This window comes from Sphaeramia orbicularis, chromosome 9 (assembly GCF_902148855.1).
Source record: "Sphaeramia orbicularis chromosome 9, fSphaOr1.1, whole genome shotgun sequence".
NCBI classification, from domain to species: Eukaryota; Metazoa; Chordata; class Actinopteri; order Kurtiformes; family Apogonidae; genus Sphaeramia; species Sphaeramia orbicularis.
The window spans coordinates 36,781,895-36,801,683 of NC_043965.1; the positions used below are offsets into that span (position 1 = coordinate 36,781,895).

Sequence of the window (19,789 nt, forward strand, 5' to 3'; positions counted from 1 at the left end):
GACATGTATAAAAAAACAAAAGACTAAAAACATGTCCAGTGATCCTGTAGTAATGGTTGTAAAGACTTTTTGAAGGTGGAATGAAAGAGCTCAACTTTAAAGTCTTCTGCAGATGATTCCAGTCATCTGCGTATGAGGAGATTGATGAAGCATATTGACAGTAGCATAGCACTAATAGGTAGAGTTTGTCTCAGACAGCAGATATCTGGAGCAAAACAGAATGCTGTAAGTATGTATCAGATGAAGCAGGAGCTGAAGATGAAAATATAAGAGTTTGTGTGCACTGCAAAAATAAAATTTTACCAAGTGTATTTTTCTCATTTTTAGTCAAAATATCTCATCACACTTAAAATAAGACATAATCACCTAAAGAGTAACTTTTCAGGGAGATATAAGAACTTATTTTTAGACAATAGATTTTGAAAATCTTATTTCAAGAAATTTTTACCAAGACAGTTTTCATTTGTTCCACGGGCAGATTTTTTTGCTTGAATTAAGCAAAAAAACAACAACAACAACAACAAACAAACAAACAAACAAAAAAAACTTGAATTAAGCAGGTCATTCATCTCCACAGCCATCAGACTGTATAACAGTTCACAGTGACCGTCCACCATTCCAATACCCCACATGTATATGTGCAATCACTGTGTAAATATGTAAATATCTTTAAATTTTATACTTATATTTTTATGCTTTAACATTTAACATTTTTTTCTACCTGCCTTTTTTTTTTGCAGTGTTGTGTTGCATATTGCTGCTGCATACTGTTACATTTCCCCATGGTGGGATCAATAAAGTCTTATCTTATCTTATCTTATCTTATCTTATCTTATCTTATCTTATCTTATCTTATCTTATCTTATCTTATTTTAAGTGTGATGAGATGTTTTGACAAGAAATAAGAAAAATACACTTGGTAAGATTTGGATTTTTGCACTGTGTTTGTTTATACAGTGCACTGCAAGGAGTAAAAGGATGACAGCTGCCATGCGTAAAGAAAAATATGACCTAGGTTACCACCTTAGTTACCCACCCTTTATTTCTACCAATCCAACCTAAAATAGAAGCTAAAACTGGCTCCAGTTCAAACACATTTGAACAGACTTTAGCTGCACTTGGATGGAAGCATAGTACATTTGCCTAACTTTAGTCCTCTCCTGTCTGTTGATGGAAAAACCTGTCTGTGAAAGTCAATAGTATTGACGGTGAAAAGGCAGTGGAGTCCCTGATGATAAAAGTCTCCATAACCAGAATCCAGGTTGGTCACAAACACACTGCTGAGGCTTTATCTGCAGAAAATGGAGACAAGTCACAATGCAAAAAATGTTTTCAGACCAAAGATAACACTAATATCATTAATATTCCTTCTTAAACAGTAAAATACTAATGTTAATATTTGCAGTTGCAGATTTCATGTATCTTGGCATGCTCATTGTCAATCTCTGACATTGCTGTTGAATACTTTGTGCCTCTCCAGGAGCAAAAATACAAGCAGTTCAGAGTCGTTTGACAGCTTGTGATCATCCATCTTGTTCTTTATCGCATAAGTGGCTCCATGTATTTCAGATTTGAAGTTTTGGATTTGTATCTTTTTTTTTTTTTTTCTAGAGCTATATGATTGTGCGGTAATTTTTCATTTAAAACATTACACAAAAGTAATGCATTCTCTAAAGAAAACATCCTCTCGCTCTCATCCTTCATAGTATATGTGGTGCTTTAGGTTGTGTGGTTTACATAAAAGCACAGTCTAATTTACTTTTCCTTCCACAGTGTACAGTGCAGTTCTTTACCTCTCCATTATGAGAGAGGCGTCTGGGGACCGGAGCCAGCAGACTGCATCGTAGATCTCCCATCTATTTCTATCTCTCTGTGGTCTGGCTGCAGTTCAGTCTGACCCAGCGCCTTTCTAATTTGGTGATGAGCTGTAAAGTGACCTGCCTGCCCCCGTGGCCAGGCGGCTGGAGCGAGAGTGGGATTCCAGGGATTTCCTTACAACTCCTGGGTTGGATGGACGACACTGTATACACACCCTAACCCTGTCACGCTGTTCCATCCACTCGCTCTCGGACCCACTGGGAGACCAAGGCACAACCTCTCAAGTGCACCCTGGCATTGTCCCATCCACCTCCCTGCCCTTGGGTAAACTGAGATGCTCGGAATAATTGATGACGATGTTGGCCATGGGATCTGCAGGTATGCGGGGCAGCAGACACTTTCTCCCACCTCCTGCTGAGGGCTTACTGTCCAGCCACCTCCATTTGGACTAATTGGTTTAAACTCACTCCTACTTCAGGACATCACCTTACCCTTTTTCATGTATGTCATCAACAGCTTATAGGTTTAATCCACCCCATTAGTAAATTAGATAGCCTGTTAGTCCTCTACCGCACATCCAAAATATTCTAGATCTCATTTGAGCTGCACCGTCTGGTAGTTGACATTACATTTCAAGAAGACTGTCACAGGCAAATTAAAATTGATGCACAGAAAAACATCAGATGGAACCCTTTTTCTGTATGTAGTTCCAAATATTTTTTGCCATCCTGATTCTGTGATGAAAGTTGCTTAGGAAACATTGTTAATTAATCTTGACCGGATAAAATTGTGGATGCTTCCTGTTTTTTTTGTTTTTTTTGTTTTTTTTTGAAGTCATCTTTCTATAGAATAGTTTATTGTTTGGGTTGAAAACTCACACTGCTCATCACGCCATGCACCTTCTCTCACTGGTCCACCTGTACTCTTCATTGTTTCATCTCAGAATGCAGAGGGACTGGCTGACTCTAATCCACAGCCACAGAAGAGGTTTAAAACACTCTGGTTTCATCTAATCTTCCAGCTCAGACCTAGCCGAGCTTGAAACCCGCTTTCTCCATGATAGGAATGGACAAATAAAGGTCTCTCCCACCACTCTCATGAAAGGAGTCTGTGTGCACTGTGGATTAGAGCCCTATGTTTTCTCTGTCTCTCTTTCTCAATTAGACTGAAAAGGATGAAAAAAATAAAGGCTCTCCTGTTTGTGAAGAATTGTGAGGCTTTCTACATTCTATACTTATCACTTACTCCTGATAGTTGTGGAAGTGTTTATAGTTTTTAAGGATGATAAAATTTTGCATATTGTAACAGGAAGAGGTAATAGGAATATAAAAAGAATTTAAAAACTTTATTCTATTCTATTCTATTCTATTCTATTCTATTCTATTCTATTCTATTCTATTCATTAATGAGAGACCCACAGAAAATACTACTGCATATTTTCCGCTGTACTGCAGCAGAATGAGTTGGTTGGTTTTTCTATACAGGCAGTTTCACGGACAGCCCACTGACTCTACAGGGGTCCTTCGAATCCGGCGCATGTTTTGTATCTCCTCCTAGCTGAGCAGGCTGACTCTGACAACTGTCAAAACACCTGTTTCAGCTAAATATTGTTTCATAAAGTGTCGGTTTTTGACCCTTTTTGCCCTGTGACAACGCCTCGCCATGCCATAATAAGGTATCTGTATTTTGGTAGCTGTTGTTAAAGGTGGTTGCTAGCTTGTTGCTAACTGTGTTACCTTTTCTGTTTTGTCCCCCAGCTGTAGATAATACAGAACCCTCCGAAAGGCAGCTGTATTTAATGACTCAAACAAATTAACATACCAGTTATATTTAAGACTATGTTACAGTAAAGTTGTGGTAGGTTGGCAGGAGGTTCTTTTCACAGCTTTTCCGCTGTGAGTTGCATGAACCTTTAAAAAGTCCACAGCAGCAAGCATCATTTGATAGTATATTACTGTCAAACAGGGATGGAAGACAAATGTAATCTGAGTATTTATGTGTTTAAAAGTACTAATACCACAGGGTCCATAAAAAAGTTCTGCAATGAAAACTTATTTTGCCTAACATACTTTTTAAATTAAAAGGTTTAAGTTAGGCATTATGTCATGATAGTGACAATCAGTGTTTTTCCATTATTTATACTATTCTTTTTACTTGTTTTCACTGGACAGGAAGGATCAGCATGAAAATACTAATCTGTGTTGTGGAACAGAATGCGATATTTCCCTCTAAGATACAGTGAAATACTAATATATGGTTGCCTAAATGGAAACACTCACATAAAGATAAGACTTTATTGATCCCACCATGGGGAAATTTAAAAGTTTACAGCAGCAATATGCAACACACCAGTGCAAAAGAAAGGCAGGTAAAAATAAACGTTCTTAAAAGTATAAAAATTTAAGTATACAATTTAAAGATATTTATATATTTACATAGTAAACTACAAACATTTGAATTTGTACTTACTCAAAAGTATTCATTTGCGAACTGGATAAGTTAACAGCTAACTGGAGGATGTTTGTTCAAGGGAACAAATACATAAATAATGAACTAAATCAGTGAAATAATAGTGTAGTAGTAATCTCCTTTGTCAGTTACACAATAAAATGGTCCCTGTCTTTGCTTTACCACTATACAGCTCTGGAAAAAAAATAAGAGACCACTGCAAAATTATCCCTTTTTCTGATTTTACCATTTCTAGGTATGTGTTTGAGTAAAATGAACACTTTTGTTTTATTCTCCAAACTACCGACAACATTTTTCTCATATTCCAAATAAAAATATTGTTATTTAGAGCATGTATTTGCAGAACACGACATATGTTCAAAATAACAAAAAAATGCAGGTGTTTTCAGACCTCAAATAATGCAAAGAAAACAAGTTCATCTTCATTTCTAAACAACACAATACTAACGTTGTAACTTGGAAAAGTTCAGACATCAGTACTTGGTGGAATAACCCTAATTTTCAATGACAGCTTTCACATGTCTTCTCTCTCCTCCATTGCTGTTGGATGACTTTATGCAGCTCCTGGCATAGAAATTCAAGAAACTCAGTAATGTTCGATGGCTTGTGACCATCCATCTTCCTTCAGAAGTTTTCAAAGTGGGTTTAGGTCTGGAGATTGGGCTGGCCATGACAGGGTTGTCATCTGATGGTCCGTCATCCACACCTTTATTGACCTAGCTGAGGCCAGGAGCATTGTCCTGATAGAAAAACCAGTCCTCAGAGTTTGGGAACATTGTCAGAGTAGAAGTCCATTAGTTTTCAATAGTTATTTTTGGATTCCAATTACTTTTGCGGTACTGATAGCACAGTTTTTTCCTACTGTAAGAAGATAATGATGGCCACAGTAGTGTTTTTTGTATTTCAGGTGTTTATTCAGTAGAATAAGGTGTGCTTGTGTTGGAATTCAACTGACACAGGAATGGAATGGCTTTCATACATGCAGACATGCTGATTTCAGAAGAAATTGCAGTGATCTCTTCATTGTTTTCCTGAGCTGTATATGATGTATTTAACTTAATATTATTGCTGCTTTAGTAAGCATGTGTCATTCTACTTTTTTTCATTGGACAGGAAAGACCAACATGAAAATACTAATCTGTGTTGTGGAATAGAGTGCAGTATTTGCCTCTGAGATATAGGCCTAGTGAAGTAGAAGTATAATGTTGCTTAACCCACAAAGACCCAGAGCTGCTTTTGTGGCAGTTCCCAAATGATGTTTTCCTGTATATTTAACCATTCTTAAATGATTGATCATCATTCATTGTACTATTATCCTATGTATTTTGCATTTTTTTTAAACTAGAATCAGGTATTTTCCTGTAATTTGCTGATCATGTAGATGTTCATAAATGCTCAGATTAAAGTTGAAGGTTATTATATCAAAAACAGAAAAATGAAGAAAATGTGACTTTTTCTGAAAAACATATTAACTGAATAAAAAAATCAGCATCCCCATCCACTGTCATTGATCCAACTCCATGGGTTTTACTGGTGAATCAATGTTGTAGAAAATGACGGCGTTTCCATGGTAACTACTGAACATCCAAATGGGTCATATCTGATGACCGTGAAAAGGTGACAAACTGTATTTTAGCTGAATTATTTTAATGTGTTAATAGGATTAGTGGATCAACAGGTATTAAACATTGTAGATCAGTAGATGATTTTGGGTGATGGTAGATGTTTGGGTCTTTATGGGTTAAAATGGAAACACTCAGATCAAGTACAAGTATCTGAATTTTTACTGAGGTAATCAAAAGTATTTAATTGCCTTCTGTGACTGCTACCGTATTGTAAGGAATAACTGCTCCAGTTCACTGAAGGATGATTTAGGTAAATATTATATCGTCAAGGGAATAAATTCGCAAATAAGAAGCTAAATCAGGAAAATTAGTTTTATGACAAACTCCAGTCAGTTACACTTAACCAAACATAACTGTCTTCCATCACAATGTACTGTACCATTGTAAAATGTAACTGTTATCATGAAATATAGGATGAATTATGTATAAAAGCCTCTTCTGTAACAAACAACATACTTATCTCTAATGGTTGGTGATATAGTGAAATATAATGAAGCTCGCTAACTCTTAATGATTTACAGTTAAATTAATAACGTCTGAAAATGGTAAAACACTGTCCCCTCACAATTTCCCCATAAACATGAGACAGCTTCAGTATCTTGTTTTGTCTGCCCAATCATAATAAACCTTAAAGATATTCAGTTTATAATTATATAAAACTGAGAAATGCTTCCAGTTCAACCTTAAACGATGGTATCAGATAATGTTTGACAGCTCTACGTGAACAATGTATTTTAAAAAAAATCAATTTTTCTGTGGTGACTCATGTGTCCAGTATGTGTAATTTGTAGCATGTCCAGATGTAGATTCTCTGCACAGGGTTTAACTGTCAAACATTTCTGTCACTCAGTCTTGATGCAGTCACTCAACACTTGCACGAAGGTGCCGGACTGACCGTAGTAACACAAGGAGCTATGTTGTGTTACATTTTGTTGTCCATACTCACAATCCTCTGCTGCTTGATGCCTTTTTGTGATCATAACACTGGCTAATTTTCATCTTTCATTTGTGGACAGCAAAATCCCCACAAATCTGTGGTCCAACACACCCAAAAAATCTGGTGATGTATGATGACACTTGAGCTGTCAGCCCTCTTGTGTCTCTTTATCCTGGAGTGTCCAGGTAAATGAGTGCATGGAGGAAATGGGTGATAATATAAACAGATAAGCTCCCAGGTACCTGGTGACCACAGTCAGGACCCCCTAAATCCAGAGGCTCTGACAAAGTGCTCGATCAGGCCCTGCCTCAGTGACACCCACAAGGCATTGAGCTCTTATCTGCAATGGCCCCTGCTTAGCATTCACGCCATTCACGCGAACAATGCCACCTCTTCCCGCTCACTGGATCTGTGACTGACAGTGGGTGTTGGTGTACTTGTGTCTGACTTCAGCCTCTATCTGACGCTGGACTGTTTATCCAGTCCAGATACCCCCACCTAGACACAATAAAGGGCGTGTGTCTTCCTCAACACTTCCCACGTTTGTCTAACTGGACTTTTATAATGGAGCTGGCTCTCTTTTCGGCACGTTGGTTTCCTCCATAGAGGGATCTGTATTAGTTGGGGGGGGTGGTATAAGAGCAGAAAGGCTGACTAATGGTACACAGAGCCAGCTCACTACCCACCCGCCCACTCACACCCCCCACTCACTGACCAGCCAGTGAGGTGGAAGTGCCCTGCTTAGGAAGACCATGAAAAGCAGGTTAATGGCAGATAAGACCATTCCTTTGAATAAACCACAAAATGACCAATAGCAGTGGTATGATGTGGTAACAGTGGAAGATTTATGTGTCTTTCATTCAGATTTTTTTTTTAAACTTTGTTGGCAAAGATGTTGAAGAAAAGAAATCACATTGGCTTGAAAGCTGGCTTTTCACTAGAAGAGCTATCTTGAATGCATGCTTTTGAGTTATGTGTAATCTGCTTTCAGTTTTTCAGCATGCAGCTCAGATCTCATATTTGACCACACTGATATCAGAGCTGGGGATCTTGGGATCCCATGCCTCCATAATGGCTCTTGTGAAGGTGGGGCTTTATAAAGCTTCTATAATAAACCCCTGTGATCAGTATATCCGTGCCTCTCTGCTCTTATTTATGAATGGCAGAATTTGACAAGGGGCAGCTCAGGTGGGGTATCTGCCGATCACATGATACCAAAGAGAGCCAAGTGAGGAATTTCGACAGGACTCCCCCTTCACTTTTGATGCCCCATATCATAAGCCTCTCTGTGCCCTGCCTCCCTCTCATATGTGCAATGATGCCGAGGAGGGGAACGGGCGCTGCAGTGGAGAAGGTGGGGGGGTTTACAGATAGTGGCTGCGTTTGATCTGAAGGTCGCCAGCCCCTTGCTGGTGTTGAGAGATGCTTGGCGGACGAGGCTGGCTCTTATTTAATAACATGAAGGGGAAGCGGACCTTTCTCTCATAATTAGGCCTAATTACCCAGTAGGTGTGGACAGACGGCCCAAGAAGAGACAAACTGCCTTTATCCACGGACTTAGAGTCAGATTACACAGAGCTGTCTTATCTGTTACGGGGCCAACGGGAGCCTCAGTCCTCCTCTGCTGCCTCTTCCCACTGGCTCCCAAACCCAGCTCAGGTATATTAATCAGTCAGTCTGATTTATTATACCCCCTCCGCGACACAGCTTTAATGAGCTTGTTACCCTGTTCTAATTTCTGAGGTTTCTTCTGTGGACATTTTTATTAAGACTCTACGGGGTAGAAATTTACAGACCTATCATGGCTCTGTTCTCCAGCATTTTATTAAAGCTTTGTAACTTTATTAAAACCAAGAGCAGCCAACAGTCTATGATTTCTTAAGCTACTGTATTTGAGGATATTGTAGTCGAGTTAGACCAGCAAGGTGTTGTATTGAGATAAGGCACCATATATTGTTTTAGAACTGTCACTACAGTGTGCACATGTGCAATAGGATGTGCAATGTTGAAAGTTAAGTCAGTTTAATTGATATAGTGCAAATAACATACTTGTCTCAGTGGGCTTTAGAGGCAGTTTAAAGGTTTAATATGGGAGATATGCATTTGCTCATATGTCGTTTGTGTTTTGTGCTGGTTTGTTGTGGTTAGTTGACTACATCCATGACAATACTGTGTAATCTTATTTCTCTCCAGAGGACTCAGTTCCCTTTTTCTGCAAAAACCCTTACATTCACTGCCAAGTTCTTCAGTGCCTTTCTACTGCTTTTTTTTGTTTTTTTTTTTAACAACAGCAACACTGTATAACACTAGCTAGCATGACAAACAATCAAAAATGGCCCCCAGTAAAGCACAGTCTTCAACACACATTCACATCAGTACATAAGTAGTACATGTTAAACATTTAAGTATAGAAAACAAACTCAGACATGTTATGCAATGACTTATTTACCTTATTTACTCGATACAAAGCACTTATACAATTACACAAGAAGTCTGTCTGATAGAAGATGATTTGCTCGTGTTTTGCTTCTTGGATACGCAGAGTTTGGTCTCGGTTGTGTGATTAAAATGATAAACTGAAGCAGGGCTGTGGGATGCGCCTCCACCGGTTGTTGATTAAACCTGACAAAGCCTGGGAAACCAGAGAAAGATACTGAAAAGTCAGATTAGGTAGCTAAAAAGCAGTGTCAGTTGCATGGAGTTGTTTCAGATCTTGTTGCCCAAAAACAGTTACTTTGTTAAAAGCGCTTTGCATTTGTTTTACATCACAAGGCTAGATTTGAATGCTCAAAACAAAACTATTTTAGACACAAGGTTCCAAATAGAGCTATTCAAGTCATCTGGTCAGGTTTTTACTAATATTACAAACCCCTATTTTCACTATGAAATGTAGTCCCTCGATAAGTGACCAGCTTCATTATTTGCTTTTGTGCTTCTCTGAGTTACTAAAGAACAATTAAAGCATCCGTGTAAATAGATGTGACTGACATCCTGCCACTGTCCTTTTTGTTTTCAGTATTTGTCTCTCCCGTCTTGAATAGCCTCCATGTTTGTATTTGGGTTTCGCAGGTGACTCACTAGCAGCCACCACAGCAGACCCATTGTTGGGGGGGGGCAATTCAGCAACTGGAAACGCTGACGCCTGGAAAACGGCAGAAACAGCCCACTGAGGAAGTAGTGTCAGGAGAAAGTGGCCATTACATGTTTTTCATGTTTAAGGTTTGTACTCTCTGAGCCCTTCACAGTGACATGTCCATCACTGTCCCACACTGGTGTTTTTGATTGACACTGGGCTGTGACTGACGGTGGAAAGTTGAAAATCCCAGACAGTGAAAAACAGGCCGTCTCAGTGTTCTGTGTGGGTGACTCACAGTTCCACTCAGGCCGGCTTCAGGAGGACAATAAGGGACGCTTAATCCACCTGTTATCAGGGAGAGCCTCCCCCCTGTCACACTCTCGCATGAGGACAGGACTGTGTCTCAGGAATGCAGCTTTACCCACCCATTCACAGGACAAGCAGCTTAACTGATAGACCCTCACAAAAACACTGTTGACATTTTTTTGCCATTTTCTTCATACCACACAAAAACTAGTTGGTACAGTTACTGGCTGAGCAGTTTCCTGTTGGTTTGACTCACAAATATGCGTGATCCAGACTTTGATAGAATTCGAGACAGATTTTATTATCAGAAATAATTAATTACAGTGCTGTGCATAAGTCTTGGGCCACCATTATTATTGTTGTTTTATCAAAGTTACAATGACCACACGTTATATCCTGTTATAGTTTATTCTTTATACCTTTTATTTATTTGTATTCTATTTTTTTTTTACCTCTTTTTAGATGCATAACATTGAGCAAGTTAAGAGAGAAACAGTATTTCAATTCTCTCTATGTTCTATGCATCTAGTGAATTGACAATAAAGAATCTTTGAATCTGAATATGCTTTACTCTGTCTATGTTGAGATGGAACCTGGATATACAGAAAATACGTACAGTATCAAGGGAAAAACGTCTACAAACCAACATGTTAAGTGTTTGGTGAGACCTTTGTTTACATTTAACATTTTGTTCAGACAGTATGAGATTTATTGCATTCATTTTCTGGTCACATGTCAGATTTTTTTTTACTGTTTTGAACGCTTTTTCATATGGGAACACAGGTCACACTACACACGTTACTTATAGAAGGTATTTCATTTGGGTTTATTTGTGTTATTTGCACATATTTCCTATATTTTCTTGTTGTATATGAAGAAAAGAAACCGGGAAATAAATATGTATGCTCATTTAAACCCTAAATACTAAAGGTTGCCTAAGATTTTTGCACATTACCATATGCCAGGTTTGATTTATTTTAAGTATTTATAAGGAGGTTTGATATTTGCTATAGAGAGTTAAGTCCTGACATCACATCTGGGCCATTTGTCGTCTTCTGCTACATAACTCAGTCTGTTATTGAGTTTTTGAATGGTTGAACAGCAAAGCTTCTTCCTCCACTTTACTGTCCATATTGACTGAGGATGACACCTGAGCTTTTTTATGAGGTAAAGTTAAATAATTTTTTGTGAGCATTGAAGAAATAACATCCTGCATGCAGTTTTTTTTTTTTTACATGGCGGCACATTTTGTCATATTCAGGCTACGATAAGAATTGACAAGTACTTTTATAAATGCTAAATGTTTTTTTTGGTTTTTTGTTTTTTTATATAAAGGAAACGATCTCAGCTTCTTAATTTTGAAGAGCTTTTATTTTTCCACCGCTGTCATCACTTTTTTTCACAGGGAAGTTGTATGTTGCCGGTCCCATAAATATTTTATTAGGTATAAATTCACAAATTTGTTTTCATACAGCTTCATTCTCGTACTGCAGATGTTGTACACAGATGCGATATTGTTGTTTATGGAAATATAATTATTGCATTAATAACAAGCAGTTGGTATTCAAATAAATAGTGTTAATTTTAAGCTGTACCTCACAGCATTCTGTCATGAGGAAGCTAAAGTTCTTCAGATGGATTTTTATTTATTTATAACAAATAAAATGTAAAAAACAGTGGCTGACATTTTCTTGATTCTTGACGAGAAAGAGGTTTAGGTTTTATACTGGGTCTTTATAGTAAAAAAAATCTCCTTGTTTGTTCATGTGTGTTTCCGTGGCGGGGTGAAGTGATGTTAAGGTGGATTCTCAGTGCCTTTAATTAGACAGGCTGGACCAGGCTCTGTATCAACGCTTCATAGATTCACATGGACAATTTAACCACTAACCTCCTGAAATGAGCTGCTCCTGAATGCCTCGGGCTCCAGTTTCAGAGTCTGCTGATTGCAGGGAGCAAGGGTTATGATAAGTAAAAGTAGAGGAGGGGGCCGATGCATGTGTGAGGGAGTGGTGAGGTTCTGCTCATTAACTCAGATGACCGAGCGCAGAGTTCCCCTCACTGACCTCGACTGTTTTATGAGCGAAAAACAGTTGAATTCAGGTGCACTGGCTGTTGGTGCAAACGGGTTTCAGGCCCCTGAGGTTCAGGCGTGATAAACAGTTTATAGAATTGATGGATAGATGGCTATCAGCGTGTAGCCAATCACTGACGATAACTCACATGCTGGTATACTGTAGTTAAGGTTGACGCATCATTTCCTTGCACATACCTGCGGTCGGTTGGGTTTCCTCAGTCTACAAACGACATAAAAGCTTTAGCTGGTACCTCTGCCTCTGGGACAACGGCTGTTGATCACAAGAGGAGTGAGAAGCCAGAATCTCCAACTGTTTACTGTAATTTAGCTGTCAGAGGTTGTGATTTATGACGTATTGAGTAAGAGAGGTATTATCAAGACGACTAGAGGGAGGAAGACTCAGAGAGACTTTCTGCACCCAACAGCCACAGGGTTTGGAGAACCTGACAATAGAGAAAATACAGACGCTGCATTAAACACAATTGTCTCCTGTGGAAGTGAGGCTTCCAGGCAATAAGGAGCTTCTTTTGGCAGATTTTCATCAGTGTTTGTGCAAAAACAGAAAGAGTATGATAAGGGTGTTAAAGCTTTGGCTTGTTATTAATTTCCACTTTTTACAGCTCGCCTTGTGAGCTTTTCCAAGCCTTCCTTCCCATCAGTCAGACAATGACTCACTTTATAATTCATCCACCCTCTGTGTGGCAAATTAATTTCAAATGTTTTGGATATAATCTTGTTTTGGACTCATGTCTTTCCTGGTGTTTTGCAGGGAGTGTCATGCCATGAGTTTGTTGCCGTCTTGCTTCTGTACATTGATTGCATGATTGGGAGATGTCTCGCCCCACTCCGTCCCCAGTCTACACCCTGAGGGGGGCTGGTGGGCCCCTCAACACCCTTCACTTCAGCTGCAATGGAGGCACCACTCCTCTTCTGTTTTCTGGGTGAGTAAATAGGACTTTTGTATTCAAGTCAGATTTTTTTCCTCTTTCTGGTGTAATTATGTTGTGTATTCCAGTCATTTCCCCTTCTCCATGTTCATTATTTTTTACTATACTATCTGCATTTTGCTTTTATTGTTTCTCTATCTTGTTTTTCTATTTGAAATGTTTGGTTCTTCTTTTATTTTTAGTTTCACTGTTGATCCTGTGGATTGTAATTTTGTTCTTCATGTCACATATTGAATGACAATAAAGGATCTTTATTATTAATAATAATAATAATGATAATAATAATAATAAAAATAATAATAGATTTTATTTAGAAGTACCTTTCAAGACACCTAAGGACACTGTACATCTAGTTAAAACAGACAATGAATAAAATACAAAGAAGTAAGCAAATAGATAAGAGAATAATTACAATATATAGAAATGAGGATGTAAAATGGAGAGTGAAACTTATGGAGGGTAGGCTACTCTGAAAAGGTGAGTTTTGAGTCTGGATTTGAATGTGGGGAGAAAATCTTAAAATGTTGGTGGAAAAGGACAGGTGGAAAAAGTTCAACATATGCTCCATCTAGGCCAGTACACAGTACACGCAAACAGTGATACCAGCCTTTAAGTCCATCTGTGTAAAACTGAGGGCCCTGTGAATTAAACCATGTCCTGCTATATGCTTTTTCCACTAACTTTTTGAAGCCCCCTCATACAGGAAAGAGCTGTGCAATTAATTGAATTGCAATCTTAATTGCAATTTCAGTTTGTGCAGTTACATCACTGCCAAAACCTGCAATGTAAAGGTCAAGTGTCTGTTGTGGTGTTTAGGATTCAGTGAGACTGAGCAGAGAAAACAACGCAAAAAAGCCACTACCTTTTTAAAAATAGTGTATTACAAGTTTCAGTTGGCCAAAATATACAAATATAAAAAATAATATATATCAAAATGACCAGTAATTTTTTGTATTTTTCTTAATGACCAAGAAAGCAGATTGAAATCATTATAATTGTCCATAACTGCAACATGAGTTTTCACCAATTGCACTGCATTAATACATAGGGTGTTTACAGGCTCAGAAATCGCAAAATATGTGACATTTTTTATTTTAATACACTATAATTAGGCCTTAGAAATCATTATATGGTCTTAAAATGAACCTGTGAGATTTTAATTTCTACAAACATTTTATCTAATTCCATATAACCATCTTTTAATGTGCCTCTCTGCATTAATGGTTTCACAAATATACCTATCATTGATCCTAACATTGTGTTTTTATTTGTACTTGTACCTAAGACTAGGGATGTAACGATTTGAAAATCTCATCATGGTTATTGTGACCAAAATTATCACGGTTATCATTATTATGGTGGTATTGTTGAAGTATGCACAAAATGTTCAAAAACTACTTATACACAACCTGAAATAATTAAACCAAGTTGTATTTTGAAAAAAAAACAAAACAAAAAACAAATAAAATAATTGGCATAATGTACTTTCTGTTGCAGAAACATTCAAATATTAACACGTAAACATCAAACATACACGTGCATTAAAGATGGCACCTTATAGCCATTTTCCATATCAAGTTTAAGTTGTGTTAGTTTCTTTTTCATAGATAGATAGGTAAAAAGTCTCTCTCTCTCCCTCTCTTTGAAAGTGGGGTAATCAAACACGGTTATCATAATAATTAGAATTTAAACGGTAATACTAACCGTTGGGAATTTTATCACAGTTTATCGTTATACCGGTAATCTTTACATCCCTACCTAAGACTAACCTAAGTAACATAAAATCCACCACTGCACAGGACCACATACCTACTTCTCACGCTTACATTCATCTGAAATGTTTGAATAAGGGGATTTATCCAAAAATCAGTCCTAAATTTGGTTGAAAATTGCCCAGAAACTATTATTTGTAAGTGTCTGATAACTGTATGTGTCCTGTATGTAAATGACACATCTACACTGCAAAAGTCACAATTTTCACTTGTTCCATTTGCAGATTTTTTTTGCTTAATTAAAGTTTTTTTTTTTTGCTTAATTCAGCCAAAAATTTGCCAATGGAACAAGCGAAAATTATGTTGGTAAGATTTCTTCAAATAAGATTTTCGAGATCTATTGTCTAAAATAAATTCTTATATCTCACTGAAAAGTTACTCTTTAGGTGATCATGTCTTATTTTAAGTGTGATGAGATATTTTGACAAAAATGAGAAAAATACACTTGGTAAGATTTTGATTTTTTCCAGTGTACTATTATGTAGAGTGCACTTGACCTGACTTTTTTTTTTTATTATTAATGGTTAAAGTCTGTGCATGGTGGACTTTACTTATTGTTGCATCTATACTTTTTATACGTTTTTAAATAAACATGCTTGGCATTCAGGTCAGGGAAGGGTGCCATCCATATCTGGAACCTGAATACTAGGAGGCCTGAGAGGATCATAGAGGGTCATTCTGGTAGTTCAGTGATATGGGTCAGTACACGGGAGTCAGCAGATAACCTCATCAGGTCAGTATGAGGGAACCTTTGCTCTTAACTAAATAAGCATCCAATTTATGTACTGACAATAACAGAGATGACCCCATTTTGTGTTCCTTGCTGCTGTGGGAGCAGTCAGGGAAGGGACATGCAGGTCTGTCTCTGGGATCTGGGCGAAGGCCGGAGTAAAGTGGTGGACTCTCTGTGGACTGGCAGTGTGGGATTCTGTCAGGGCTCTTTGCTGGAGACAAACCCCGGGACCTGCCTATTGGCCGTCGCTGGAGAACAAACAGAAGAGGTGACATCTCACAACTGGGAGCTTTAAACGTCCTATAAGTGTTAGTGTTTCTGTCTAAAATCCACTAAATCTGTTCAACATTGTGCAAGAGAAGGCTCAAATTAGGAAGCTTCAATATACAGGAATACCTAAATCTGCCGTTAAAAGCCGTCACTCATTATTCCAACTGGGAGTCAAAGTCCAGCCCCAGCACAACTATATCTGAATTACATATTAAGTTACACACATAATGGGTTTAAAATGTTTCAGAAGTTTTACATTGGACTTGTTGAAACCTTCAGATGTGTCTAATAAAACCCCTCAAAACTTGATACGTACTAGAAGATGCTCAATCCCAGGATAAGGATTCTTGTTTTTCTAACTCTTTCACTACTAGTAAACCACTTCTCTGCTCTTAAAGAGTATTAGTTAAAAGTCCCACTTCCTTCTCTGTATAAACCAAGAGGAAGCATTAAACTTCTTTGCTTGTGGAAGGTGGGCAGGTTAATTGGTTTGGCTTTCAGACTTGGGTATAAAAAAATGTCAACCTGCTTGAACCTGACTAGACATGCTGCTGTCAGTTTCCTGGATTGACTTTCAGCATTCACACATATTTGTGGTTTTTGATAGCCCAGGTTTGTGGAAAATTTAGTCCCACCGCGTAGTTGTTAAACGTTATCCTTCTACATCAAAGTTCTTTTATTTTTCCATCCAGTGTACAATGTAACAGAAGCAACTCAGCACCTGTCATCAGTTAAAAGTTTGTTAATTTGGGCTCAGTAACTGCTCTCATGCAAGTTTTATTGTGCTTTTTAGAATGTGAAGCTGCTTGTTTCGTCATTGAGACACAAACAGACTTTAAGTGAATTAAATGTCTGCACAGTTACATATCAAAGTGAATGCTCAAGACCTAAAAGCCTGTAGTGTTTTTTTTTTTTTTTTTGAATAGCCAGTGTCTGTGCGGTGAAGCTCGATAGAGAGCACAGCCAGCGATTCAGCCATCTTTTATTGCCTTCAGATTCAAGTTACTTGGTCCGCTGTGGAGGAGCCACACTTGAAAGGGACAGAGCGGTCACCTGATCCAGCTCAAACGTGCCTCTGCTAACCCCAGTCCAGCGGGCCAGGCATCAGGGCGCCTGTGACTCCCAGCACCTCAATAATGCCATTGTCCCAACAGACACAGACAGACATAAACACACAGACACCCATAAAAGGTAGACCAAAACAGGCCACAGCCGATTTTGTCATTTTGTCTCCCCACCCCATTACACAGACATAACTGGCCGAGACAGATGCTTATCGTGTATCTGCAGATAAAACACCCACATGAATACTTTCCCTCAAGAAAACAATACACGTGCACTTGCCTCAGAGCATGATTTAATGTGATACGCAATATAAAAAGTACGCCAATATTTAGATTTGTAACCAAGAATGCTGAAAACTACTTCCTACTTTACTATTTTCGGTGGTTTTACTGTTTACTGCTCACAGTGAGATTCCCGCCAGCACACTGCTGCCACGGCAGAAACATTTAATTAATAGTGTGGGTGTTTTATTTATGGGCAGCGAGATGCCACACAAGAACAGCACATCACCTGGGGCAAAGACAAGTCCTTAAAAGGCCCTCTTTGTCAGGGAAGCAGCGGTAAACATGCAGGACAGATGTGGCCCAGCGCTAAAATACAGATCGCTCCCTTAAAGGGATGTTTAATCTGAGGCCTAATGAGGATGAATATGTGGATCATCAGCATGGAGGAAGTCGAAGGAATGAGCTTTGGTAGAGATGCAGATAGAGTCGCGCACACACACACAAGCACTAACTTTATCACGGGCCTCATTAGGCTGTGTATTTTATCAGAATCAGTGCCAACGTGTGCAGGAAAACACTATTCATGTCACAAGGTCGGCCTTTAATAGGATTTATTATAGACGGTGTGGCGGCTGCTTTTGCACTGATGGATGGTACTGTACTTCTGTTTGCAGGCGCACTGAGCTACAGAGGTCCTGAACCACAATGACAAATTCCTGGTGCAGCTTTGTTATTTGCATTCAGAAGACAAACAAATCGTGGCTTGGCAGAGAATTTGTAGACATAATGTACAACTGCAATTTGTGTATGTATACAATAGGGACATGTACGACGATTATGCATCAGAATATATTGAGGAAATGCTTTCAAACAATCAAACATTTATATGAAAGTCAGCCCATTTTTTTGACCTTGGATAGTGTTTGTCACAGCTGTGATTGGGGTCATATGGTTAATGAAAGATCACAGTCGGTGTATAAATGCCGCCTTCTATGTGGCAAAAACAGGGATTAAACACCAACCATGATCTACAGCATTTCCATATCGACACAGCCGGTCCTGTTTGTTGCTGTTTGTTGTCATTCCCCATCTCTCTCCGTGGTCGTTGAATGTCTACAAGTCCTCAGAACATCTGAAATATGCTGAAACAAATCATCTGAGCTTAAGGCATTAAAATGTTAAAAAAAAAAACGGTTTGAATTTAGTGCCTGGTTGAAAATATCAAGCAAAAACATGGAGCTGCTATAAAATGCCTGGACGTGAATTGAGCTGTAATAAGCATATACAGTCGTGAAAAAAATTATTAGACCACCAAAACTCATCAAAAACAATGGGTATCCAATCAAGAACTAACTCCTGTGTGTATCGTGTGACTAAAACAGACAGAAAAGAAAACATGGAATGCCTAAAAGCACTGTTTTTATCAGTACAATGCCGTAGATATTGATGTAAGAACTGAAGTGAGTTTAGTTATTATCAAGAAAACATGGAAAATGGCAATATATCAGCTCTGAAATTAAACTCGTAATGAGCTATTTTGGTTGTTCTCATTATATTTGTCCAAACAAATGTACCTTTAGTTGTGCCAGGCATTAAAATGAAGAAGAAATTGAAGAAAACAAAGGTTGTCTAATAATTTGTAAGCTTTAAGTTTAACTTGCTGTAATAGGCAGAAACCCAGTATGAGTCAAAAATAAAAATTTCTTGTCTAGTGAAAGTACTGAAGTGCTTTATCTAGTGACTTTTTAAAAGTTATTATCTTATTTTCTCTCCAGATCAAGATTTTTGAGCTTCCCAGTAAGACTCCAGTGTGCACCCTGGTACCAGAAGATAAGCTCGGAATGGTCATGTGCATCAAACTGTGGCAGGTACGAACCAGGCAGATCTCTGAAACCATCTTTAACAAGTCATATACCCTCCTTTTTTTCCTTGCTTTTTTTTTTTTTTTTTTTAAAAAAGACCTTTATTTAATTCAGAGAGATTTACATAGTGTAACAAAACACCTACCCTAAACCCAACCCACACATACACGTCTAACCACACAAATATATACACACACATACATACAGCCACCCATATAAGTATACATACCTATACCCATATTCACAATAGCAAATTAAAACTATGTATATACACGTACGTATATACATATACACACACACACATATATGTTCCACCTCCTTCTCCCTAGGTTCAGTGGGTTCAGATAGACAGTCATTATTTACAGCAGCGCATCCTCTGCCTTGTCTTTACTTAATTTTAAATAACACGTTTTCAGTGCCTACCTGTTTACCTGATTGGCTAGCACCCCATAAAAAAGTACAATAATAGAAAAGTCAACAAAAATTGCATATGTGAGACGTGGCACATGATTTACAGCCCATCAGCTCGTCCTGGACCATTTTTTCCAAGCGTTTCTTCTCAGCTGGCAGCGAGTCCCAACACTGTAATTAGAGCGTTTGGAAGGGCCGGG

General features: G+C 38.3%; 1 protein-coding gene across 2 annotated transcripts in view; it reads left to right on the plus strand.

The window, feature by feature from the left end:
- The first annotated feature begins 3,346 nt into the window (after nt 1-3,346).
- Nucleotides 3,347-19,789, plus strand: part of gnb1l (guanine nucleotide binding protein (G protein), beta polypeptide 1-like) — a 32,851-nt gene continuing 16,408 nt past the window's right edge. The window contains exons 1-6 of one of the 2 annotated variants that reach the window (XM_030144566.1): nt 3,347-3,493; nt 9,919-10,068; nt 13,075-13,246; nt 15,632-15,757; nt 15,863-16,025; nt 19,092-19,184. In XM_030144566.1, the coding sequence (XP_030000426.1) occupies nt 13,137-13,246; nt 15,632-15,757; nt 15,863-16,025; nt 19,092-19,184 (492 nt within the window). In that variant the 5' untranslated portion in view covers nt 3,347-3,493; nt 9,919-10,068; nt 13,075-13,136. The remainder of the gene's footprint in view (nt 3,494-9,918; nt 10,069-13,074; nt 13,247-15,631; nt 15,758-15,862; nt 16,026-19,091; nt 19,185-19,789) is intronic. The other variant, XM_030144565.1, reaches the window with a different exon arrangement.